The 11,889-nt window shown below is 40.2% G+C and overlaps 1 protein-coding gene across 1 annotated transcript in view; it reads right to left on the minus strand.

The window, feature by feature from the left end:
* LOC107045180 overlaps nt 1–6,677 on the minus strand; it is a 59,166-nt gene extending 52,489 nt beyond the window's left edge. Inside the window, exon 1 of the mRNA XM_015267340.1 lies at nt 5,804–6,677. Coding sequence (XP_015122826.1) covers nt 5,804–6,677 — 874 coding nt within the window. The remainder of the gene's footprint in view (nt 1–5,803) is intronic.
* Nucleotides 6,678–11,889: the final 5,212 nt, after the last annotated feature.

Below are 11,889 nucleotides of genomic sequence, written 5' to 3' on the forward strand. Positions count from 1 at the left end.
ATACATGCATCTCCCCTCCACCCTCCCGTGAAATGTCGATTTTGGAGATTAAAAAAAAAACAATAATTGCATTTTTTATTTCAATAACGCATGAGTAAACAGGGACATGAACATGACATGAACGCAGATTTAATATAGGCCCATACAATTACGGGGACCGGCAAGGATTTGGAAAGTCTGAATGCAAGTCCTGCTTACACCTAACAACTGCTGAAATGGGATATAACCAGAGGTAGAAAGGCCTCGGAAGCACTTGGGAAGAGGCTTCCCAAGACCTATCCAGTTCTGAACGGAAAGACCTAAGTAGAATTTGTCAGGTCCAATTATTCGACTCGGGGTGTAGGAGCGCCCAGATTGTCCAATTGATCCGAGCAGTTGAGGTTATCGATTCTCCTGTCAGACGCATCAGTCATGATTTGAAAAAATTGAACCTTTACACTACACCAATGATTATAACTTGTGAGAATAAATAGAACAGATAAGGGCAAATCCCAAACTTTTAACTAATTTATCGTTGAACACCTCTTTCGTTTTATGGCGCATGGACGTCCGGGATATTTCAATTACAACGGGTCGGATTAATCACTAGACTAGCTTCTATCTAGTGGGTTGCTGTTGCCGTCATACCGCAGACATGAATAGAAAATATTTCTTGTGGAGTAGTAAAACGTAATGCGTCACATTTGATATTTTCATTGATCATGCATGTATCAAGAAAACATGGAGCACGTATCCCGAATCAAAGAATGTGTTCGGTTTTTGGTCTGATTTATCCACAGGTGGTCGGTGAAAGACCTAAAAATCGCATTCGGCGGCTAAAAACCAACTATCTTGGACTGTTTGAGAATTACTCTTGAAATTCAAAGTGAAAAAGCTTGAAATTTTTAATAACGACAAAGTTACATGAAATTTCTGTGTTTTTCTCCATTGACTAGTCAATTAATTTCTTGAATATTGAAGTAATTCTCGATTTTAAGGTCCAGACGGCACGGAAAAACCTTGGAAATTTTGAAAATTCAGGCAACAACTTTTCAGAATTCTCAATCTATTGAAAATGTAATTGGTATGTGAATTTTCAAGATGAGTTTGGAAATTCAAGCTTTCATTGAAAAATCAATGATTATTTAACATGAAAAACCCAATTTTCCTGAATTTCTAAGATGAATGAGAAATTTAGTGAACGCTTTCATTTGAAATTGCATTCAACCTCACACCATCGAAAATTCAGATGGCGCTGTGTCTGAAATTTCAAGAAATTTCTAACAGTGTGGTCAATTTTTATTCTAAATTTTACAATCTCTTCGGTCTGACCAGTGATAATAGGAAGCTAGACCAATTACCGAAAAGAATGCCCTTACTATTTGTCCAATTCTTCCAAGTTCTTCATGAACTGCCAAAAATTTCCAGTCGTGGGACTTTGAAACATTTTTAGTTCCTCTGACATTTCTTGCTCAATATTGTTGAATTTTGCAGACTTATCATCATTACAATAAACTACAAACAAATTATTTAGTTCGTTTTGTGTTCCTTTATCTTCCAAGTGGTAAATGGAGTGAAATTGTTCGAAAAACTACATCGTTTCATCAAGTCAGACATCCTAAGAAAAACAAGAAAAATTCACAGCTCATAATTGTGGAAAAAACCGGCTAAGCTGTATTGCCCGCCGAGCGTTACAGGTGCACCCCTCCTAACGTCTCCCTTTTCTATCATCCACCTATGCATATTTTTGTTGTTTATAAGTGAATGTTTTATCAGTTTCTCTAATATAAGGGTCAAACATCGACTGAATGAACCATACGGACCAACTCAACAAGAACCCCTTCAAACCAATTTGTTTTTTGGTCTAGAAATCGCCTATCCACACTGTTAGAATTTTTATTGAAATTTCATGGGAGCCAAATAGTCTCCACGGGAGACTATACAGTAAATCTCATAAGAATGCCATTGAATCGAATTTACGGAAGAAATGGGTACGAAATTTCAAGTTTTAAATAGAATTTACGGAAATTCATGAGGTTACAGTGGGAGTGAGATGGAAATTTTATAACTTGATAGGATTTTCAGTGGAATATGAATATTCAAAAACAAGATGACATCAATTTTCAATTTTTCCCTGAATTTTCCTGATTTTGCTGAATTTTCACAGAATAATTGAACTGAAAAATCAAGTATTTTATTGATTTCGAGTCGTGTAAGCCCCTTATTGGAACTGACAGATGGATTTTGTCACATAGTGCTTTCTCTTGGCCGAAATTTGGATTGAAAACTTCTTTTCCGAATATCACTCGAGCTTCAAAATTAATTAGGTATTTCCCTTAAGGTTCCCTACAAACAAACGAAGGAATCAAATTTTTCAGGTTAAAAAATCAACTTATCGGGAAATTCCTGATAATTTTGAAGCTCTAAATTATTTTGAACTGAGACTGAAGTCAGACAGGTGATGATCAAGAGACGATCATCACCTGTCTGACGAGACTTCCAACACTTCAGATGTCTCCTCTAGATCTAATACTTCGGAACCAGGAACATTCGATATATCATTCCTCACGGTTAATGCGCTCTCCGGATGGAACTTAGGAGATACTTGAATGACTTAATCAGGGCAATTTGCCAATACCCCGAGAATTCGGAAACGCGCCAAGAGATAAGATAAAACCAAAGAGTCCACCATTACCATAATTTGCTTAGGGGAATGATAAAACGAGGTCATAATCCGAAAAGTGGAGCATACAAGATAAAAGAAGCATGTGGCACAATGGCAAAATGAACTACAGTTGAAAAAAAAAATTCCCCAGAACATTTGATTGTCTTTCTTTTCTTATTTCCCACAGAAAGAAACAGCGAATCAGTTAGCCCGTTTTATTTCTCATGTAGCAGCGTGTGTGTTCCAGGGATGCAGACTCCACACGAGATGGTTTATTACCACGGCAATTGAGGTAGGTCAACACTCAAGTATTACAGAGCACACATAACCCCTCGTGTATCCGTGGAAGACTATGGTTTTATCTGTTAAATTCACGCCCACAGCATTGGCATCACACGTTTCCGCATTCGTGTGAAGTCGTTATTATCTCTGATACAATTATATTGTACAGTTTAATGTACCCTCCGAGAATATAGATATACATCAGTACGCTGATTTTTTCAAACCAATTGAGAGTGCGTTGCATTGGCGTTATCGAGAGGAAATGTCGGTTGAACACTAGTCGACTTGAAATACCAGATTCTAGAAAATTCTCCCCAGATATGTCTATAAATTCATCTATCAAATTACTAAGAAAATTATATATCCGGATTGAATCTTCATGCCATTAATTAAGGCCACTACCATCGGACATGCCGGATCCACATCGGTTTCAATGAGAATCCTTCACCATATGTTCTTGCCCGACCTCCTAGTATGTTATGCTCCTAGTGAAAAGTCGCATTAAGAGCAGTAATCGCGTGACCAGGTATAATTCGCAGGCCGGCTCTTACATGAAGCATACGTGCACCCTTGCATTCAGGTTAGAGAATGTTTTTACGAAAGAACCTTCGTTGAGGGAAGCTGAAGTGGGAGGAGCACAAGCGAAGGTAGAGGCTTCGATGCTACGTGATGCGTCGGTTGTAAGCCCATAACCCTTTGAACTCTGCTGCCGCCTCGAGTTCCGGCTCTGGCTAATCACATATTATAATGCTAGGCTGATAAACTACACATTCAATTCTCAATGGCCAACCACTACCTTACATTCACCATTCGGATTTTCAGTGTCCTATCTGACATTGTGGAATGGCACTCATTTCTCGATATTCTAAAAGATCAGTTGATAAAGATGATAAGTGTGGTCAACATAAAGGACTATCCGCGATCATTTCAAACAATTCAATTTGTCAAAAAAAAGTCCCCAGGATGATTGATTGTCTATAGCATGAATTCCTCGAATGAACCATCTCTCAAAGATAAAAATTTAATTTTCATCATCGAGTGAACTCCAGCGACAGTTGTTTGGCGAGTTTCTTCACATAAACTGTCGCGATTGCGGGAATAGATGGATTCACTCGGTGTGCAGAAACACACCGCTGCACGGAGAGAACCTTTTGATAAAAATTATCCTACCGTTCTATAAAAGTGTATCGTGAGTCCTCGTTTCCTCATTTCTATCCCGAAATTTAGTAAAAATTAATATATGATGATCAAATTTTATTCTGCGTTAGAGAAATTTTTTCTTGATAAAAATAAAAATTACCGCGCCGGTAGAGTAAAAATTACTGTACCGGTAGGGTAAAATTTACCAACCGTTCTAGAATTTTCGTTGTTATCTACATAAAAATTATTGAACTGGAAGGGTAAAATTTATTATGCGTCAGGATAAAATTTCTCTAACGTAGAATAAAATTTGATCATCATACATTAATTTTTACTAAATTTCGGTATAGAAATGAGGAAACAATGACTCATGATACACTTCTATAGAACGGTAGGATAATTTTTATCAAAAATTTCTCTCCGTGTGCACAGTCTGTCCCTGGATAGACACAGGCGCAAACGTCAATCGAAAATTGTGACGGTCGCCTATAAGGTAACAAAGCAGACCCCGAGTAGATTCACAGTTTCTTCATGACCATCAACGACACTCGAATGGTGGAAGAAGTAAAACTAACAAGCCGATCGACAACATAACTTGCGAATGTTGCGTCCAATTTCCTGGCGCATCACGTATACTGGGAAATAAGTCGGTCAGATTGTCTTTGATAGGCGAATAGTACGAGTCAATGCGCTGATGACAATCAATATGACTCCTTGCGAATGATCATACGGCCGATGGAGCATTTAATTATCATCGTTTGGAAAAATATCAATTACTGGTACCTCGTTAAGTCCATGGACTCTTCACAGTTTCGATCGGCAATGATGTTTGATGTTGAGACGCATATCTCGGTGGGATGAGAATTCAATGCTATCATTGAAACGAAACAGGTGAGACGGAAATCAAAGGGGCAGAGAAAAGGGGGTGGAGGATGATAGAAGAGCGCGTTCGATCTAGAAGGTAACTGAGTACATTGCAACGTGATATCGCTGGGTAACTGCCTAGTATAGGCTGGATTCCACAATGATTGATCCAGTGGGGATCCTGTCGTCGCCGCTACCCGGAATGTTTAACTTCAATTATCTAAAGAGAGTGGCTGAGATTGAAGTAGTCACGCTATTCCCGTATTGCTCACTTGCTGGTTTGTGAGTTGCCGCCAGTGGTCAACCTGTGCCTTGGTAAGGTTCCAAGGTGTTCATTCGATCCATTTTCAAATGGACAATAGCTCTTTCGTAAATATTAAGTGGTGAAGTAAATGGAAAAGACCATTTCATACGATCTGACTGGGCTTTACCACGGCAGAATCAACCATGAGGGATAAAACAATTTTAGATCAATTGATGAGGTACGAGTCGTTACGTCTGTTGAGAGAGAGGCAATCAAACAGCTGAGTGAGCCTGTGCTGTGGTAAAATAAAATCACCGCCAAGTGGTAACTACTTTGTATTGAATGTGAGAAGGATGAGTAAAAAGACACTTGCGTGCGAACAACTGTGTACTGCTGGGATGCATCCGTGGACTACTTAATGGAGCGCGCCAGTATAACCAGTGTATTCTTGGATCGGACCGCCCAGTTGCGTTCCAATCGTTCTTTATCTTTAAATTCGCCAATTCTAAAACACAGACTACGTAACGCGATCGGTTTGTTTACTAATTGATCAATCACCGATGGGGGGGGGGATAGCTTGATCGCCCCGATTCGACAATACATAATCATAATTAAGATCTTCTACTCACTGTAATCTGAAGTGTCGTCGTTGGATCCGTTGACAGTGCCATCCGGCAGTATTTGAAGATGCCGATTTTTTATGTACATCCGTATTTTCCTCGATGCCCCAGTGATGTGCGACAAATTGGCTGACCTCTCGGCCCGGATGCCAGCGTCCAGGTCTACCGGAGCGGCTTCGACTACCCCGAACAACGTACCAACAGTAGCTATCCTTAAACTCGTTTTCACTACCCTCGTGTGTCCAATCACAATAAGCAGTAATAGTAGCACACACTCGAAATAAAATTGTCTCTTCGACGGCCATTTAGTCTTTCTCCCTTCAACATTAAATTTACACTCCGCACGATTGTCACGTGAATTAACAAACCACGTATTAATCACTCTGTACTGACAACTAACTTGTTCATTTGAGCTGATGCTGATGTATCTATGATTATTCGATGATGAAAAACATTGACTAGACTCCTCAGAAGACTCTGGAGATCCTCGCAGGGCTGTTTCCACGGCGCCCAGGCGAAAGTGAGGATCCCACTGGGGTTCAACAGAATCTCGTTGATCCTGCCGATGATCTGATGCTTCTGTCTTCCAGTCATGAAGACAATGCGCCACTTCCTGATGACTCCCCACGAGCTTATTGCTGTCATTAGTAACGGTGGACTTTTCAGACACTCGTCTGCGTCTCCACTCTCTTCTCCTTCTCTTCTGCACTTGCCAGGATTCTCTCGATAGTCCAGGCCAGCAAGTGACTCCACGTTGGTCACCAGTATTCTCATACTCAGCGGGCTGCACCGTGTTGTCCTCCTCCTGAGTGAAGACCGATTTTGGACAGTCGGGATTACGATGCAGCACCCTTGGCCCGCCCGTATCGATCTCACCGGGCATGACGCTCTCATCCACTCTTATTCTTCCTTCTTTACCCCTTTATATTTATTTATCTCTGTCAATTCACTCCTCCGAGGAGTTACAAATTTTTAATGGTGACAATCATTGAGATATTGGCAGATAATAATAATTATCATTTCAGGGGAATCGCGATAAAGTTTTCCTCCGTATTCCTCCTTCTGCAATACAAAAAACAACCAGGAGAAAAGGACAGTGAGCAACACCGTCGGCTGATGAACAACCGAGCCCTTCGTTTTCTCGGCTCTCGCATTATTGCGATGTCCCGTTTTCAACTTACAAATTTTCATTAGGACGAAAAATTTGGTGAAAACAGATGAGAGCTCGCTTAGGATACCCGAAACACTGCGAATGATCCCAGCTGATATTCCATTAAAGGAAATTTTGTCACACTTGTCAGTATATACAGAGCTCACTAATGCGACTTCTGAGTAAATCTAATGGATTTTCTCTTGTTTAACCAATTTAATTTCCAATCGAGTCTGATCATTCTGCGGACTCGTCCTGTCCCAATGGCACTGACGGCTTCCTCGTCCACAAGTACATTCTGAGTTACTATCCCACCTTTTTTTCTACGTTTCAATTGTATATAGACGAATGGGATGCTGCACAATACAGTACACACGTCTTCGATTGCTATACCAGTTACCTTCCAACGACCTCGCACATCCCTGCCTCTCGTCCAGCCTACAGATACTGCACTTGATATTACCCCTCTCACTTCATCAAAGCCGATCTTCCTCTATCAATCGCAAGAACGTAACCGTCCGACACGTCCCTTGTTTTGCCTTAACGGGTCTTCTTCTTTCCTCTTCCTCTCTCTGTTCTCGTTTCACACTGATGTGTTATACCGTATGAGTGCATTCAATATCAATCAAGTATGACTGCCAAAAATTGCATACAACTGTTGGTAATCTCCTGATCAATATTCCTCCTGACAATCAGACATTATCACGTGGTTGTCCGATCCTTTTCTCATTCAACGTTCACACATGTTCACTCACAATAGCACGTCACTTGTTGTCATTCACTAATGATAATTCACCCGCGTGTCGCTGAGAATGCCAACACGATAAGCCCCACAGATCATTGAACCAATCAAATATAATGACGTTTAAGTGATATCTATGTGGTAGAAGTTTTAAACCACCCTTAACATCAAAGTTGGCATGAGGTGAATGTTGTCTGCGAAAATAACTGCAATCGTCTTGCGATGGAAAATTTGAAGCAAATGGTTACGGATTGTAAAATGATATGATGGGGGTGGACACTGAGATAGGCACTTGAGGTTTGCAACTGATCAGGGTTTATCTCCTCTCTCTTTCTCTCTCTCTCGGTTCATGGGAGTTTGGATGATGCCGGTGCGGCGTCCGAGAAACTACTGAACGAGTGCCGCGCGGTTCTCTTCTCCGGCACGGTTCGGGCCACTTGGTCGGTTAGCTCTCGTGTCGGGCCACATGGACGCGCGCACGAATGTCTCACGTACTACCAATACAGTAGAATTAGTACATAAAACATACACATAGATAGAGCATGAGCTGAGTTGACTTGAGAAGGCAGTTGGGTGGCAATGTTGTGGACAGAGGCAAGAAGAAGTAGTTCAGGGGAGCTGCTGTTACTAACAACTGCAGCCGCAGGTTCTATCGCGTCGCTGAATGCTACCTGCATATTCAGGGAGGACAATGAGCCTCCTCCACCAGCGCCAAATCCACCAAGACTTGACCATCAGTTTGAAGTTTCGTTGAGGGGTCCAGGGGATGATCAGCAACCATATCATCACGCTCTGGGGCTATCGTCGCCATTAGTTGTTTGATAATCAATCGATCTAGTTCGAAGACAAGTTCAATGCCAATCTGCACGAGCTGCAGAGCCCGGTCAAGCTATCAACTGTTTACAAGATATTTCTCTCCCCACTATAGCAGCATCCGACTTCATGTATATTTCATACAATCACGTTTCTTGTGAGATGTTCCTGGGAATTATCTATGTTTCGGGCTGCCAATCAGCACCTGCATAAACCCGAGGATTGATTACCGCCGAGGCGCCTACAGTTTATCCAACTTTCTTATTTATTTTGTTGATACTATTTCTGGATTCTTTTTATCCTCAAGTGCAAGGCTAATCTATGACTCGTTCGCCATCCCCTTGCTTCTCGCTTCTGCTGTTATTTCCGGCAACTCTTCCTCTATCTGTCAACAGAAAATGGAGTTTCGGTTGAATAACGGGGTAGCATCTGGGTGAGATATCACGAAGGATTTTGTTTTTCCCCCAAAATGTTTGAGGGAGGAATACGTGTCCAAAAGAGTCAGGGGCGAGCCCGAAACTCAAGCGAGACTTCAGTTTGGAGGGACTGGCTGTTTCAATGAACATGGAAATCTCTGGTCTCGTCTCAGTGTCGAACGACGCAGGATCGTTTTCTCACAGAAAGAGAAAAGTTTTTGGTTTCCGGCAATACGACACTGGAAACCGTTGGGGGATTCAAATATTGCTCCATGCGATTGAGGAGGGGAGGAAGTTCTGTAATTTGTGACGTCGCACCATAATTAGTGAAAGTAATTAGAGGAAACAAAGATGTCAATTTAACAACCTGAAGATTTTATTTTAAGAACTCTATGGTTTTTTAAGTCAGTACTCAACGGTTCTTATTTTAAGAACTCCGGAGTTCTTGATTTCCGTATCCAGTGATTCTTATTATGAGAACCCCAGGGTTATTGATTTCAGTATTCAACAGTTCTTCTTTTGAGAACCCAAAGTATTGAATTTCAGATGCAAAGTGGCTTAATTTAAGTACCATGGGTACTGCATTTCAGTACTGGGAACCAATGCGTTTTCTCTCATGAAACTAGAAACTTCTCTGTACTCTGACACAATTTCTTATCACGTTTTTTTAGTTTTTCTTGTTTTTTTTTTCATAGTAAGTCTCGATTTTAGTCTCGGTTTGCCTCGTCTCGGTTTTCTACACATAAAAAACGCAAAATCCTCGAAACCGCGATCAGATACACGGAGAGAAAAGTTAGATGAAAATTACCTAGAAAATCATGGAAAATTTTATATTACGAAAGGTAATGGTGAAGCGAAATGTAATTCAATGAAAAATACCTGTTTGTGGAGGATATTTTACGATTCGTTCAGTCAAAAAACACATCTATGGATGCAAAAATTATCCTCCTATACAGTAGAATTTCTCACACCGGTAGAGTATTTTTTTCGTCACTCCAGCCATAAGGTAGCGCTTTATGAACGCTACGCGGAGAGAAATTTTTGATAAAAATTATCCTACCATTCTATAAAAGTGTATCGTGAGTCATCGTTCTCTCATTTCTACCCCGAAATTCAGTAAAAATTAATATATGATGATCAAATTTTATTCTATGTTAGAGAAATTTTACCATTCCAGTCCAATAATTTGTATAATTTGTCTAATCTTACTCTACCGGTACAGTAATTTTTACTCTCCCGGTACGGTAATTTTTATTTTTATCAGGATAAAATTCCTTTAACGTAGAACAAAATTTGATCATCACCTATCAATTTTTACTAAATTTCGGGATAGAAATGAGGAAACGATGACTCATGATACACTTTTATAGAAAGATAGGCTAATTTTTATCAAAAATTTCTATCCGTGTAGCGCTTTACGAATGCTACGCGTTCGTAAATTGCTGCCTGCGGCCGCAATGACAAAAAATATCATTCGACATATGGCCTAAAAAAACTTCTCTAGCTCATATGATTGCAATCCTCGCCTTCGGCTCGGGCTGCAAACTCATATTCGCCACTGTTCAGTAAAAATTACGGAACTCACAATTCACTCACCGATTGCGGAATCGACTCAGAAAATTTAAGTGACGGTATCGTAATTTTTCACAGGAGATTCAGATAAAAATTACGGAACGCTCTGGAAAAATTCCGTGACAGTTCCGTAAAATTTTCTACAACCACAACAAATATTGAGCAATCATTCTCGTTCACGGGGATAGTTTTTGATGGAATGCAGGGTAAATTTTATAATTTCGGCACAAATTACGCTCACGTACAGTAAATTTTCCTGAGCTGACGGAGAAAAATTCACTATTCGTCCCACTCTTTTTCCCCGATATAGGCTGAAAATTACTTAAAATCGAGTTCGCTCCAGGATTACTTAACTTTTTTGGTAATTTTTCTCTAACTCTTTTCTCCGTGTATACTGGGTCTTCCGAGACTCAGACGAGATGCTCCCTTTTTTAAGACTCCACGTTCTAGGAGAAAGGTAAATAGATACTCTGGTTGAAGGGAAAAATGCATGCATGATTCAAAAGAAATGTAATGGCAACCAATGAGTAAGCTATATCCATTCCCATCCTCGTTGGTACAAAGATGGTGAAGTGGATAAAGTACGTCAGTTTTTATGAGAATTTTTGTCGTTTGTCTTTTCAAACATCTCTTCTACAATCCGATAATACGAAACAGTCTATTGAGCGAAGTGGAGGAGCATTACACTGAGCAGACAAGAGTTTTTTTAAAAGTACATCTTTACTTGTATCAAGAAATTCATGAGTTGAAAATTACTAAGCCCACAATATGTCCCACTAAGGAAAAAAAACTGACGCCAAGAGATTTTATACTTGTCTAAAAGATGAGAGCAATTGGTTCATATCAAGAAAACAAGTTCTCACATCCATTCAAGTGGTTTTTGCAATAAAATATTTTAGGACTGACTCTAAAAAACTATTAAATGAATTCGCTCAATTCTACGTGGATTGAGAAATCGCTTTCTTGTCCACGGAGAGCAATGTTCAGTAAAAATTACGGAACTGACAGTTCGCTCACCGATTGCAGAATCGACAGTAAATTCACGTAAAAATTACGGAACGCTCCGGGAAAATTCCGTGACAGTTCCGTAAAATTTCCTACAACCACATTGCGCTCCGGAATTACGGAAAAGATACATAATTTTTATTGAATATTTCTCTCCGTGTCGTTAAGAAGTTGTTCTCGCCTGTAGGCTAAGTACAAAATTTCTTGACGAAAGTTTTTTTTCTCAGTGCAAAATATTTTGCTCTTGAAACTTTTCAAGCCAGAAGTTTCTTGATATAAGTAGAAACGTACTTCTCAAAAAGCTTTGTTTTTCTCAGTGTAATCCGGGCTAGCTTTGGCCTGTCTCCTGTTACCAGGAGCTACCAGATCACACCATTGCCAACGGTCTCTCCTTTGC

This window comes from Diachasma alloeum, unplaced genomic scaffold (assembly GCF_001412515.2).
Source record: "Diachasma alloeum isolate Michigan unplaced genomic scaffold, Dall2.0 Dall_scaffold_00884, whole genome shotgun sequence".
In the NCBI taxonomy this organism is placed as follows: domain Eukaryota; kingdom Metazoa; phylum Arthropoda; class Insecta; order Hymenoptera; family Braconidae; genus Diachasma; species Diachasma alloeum.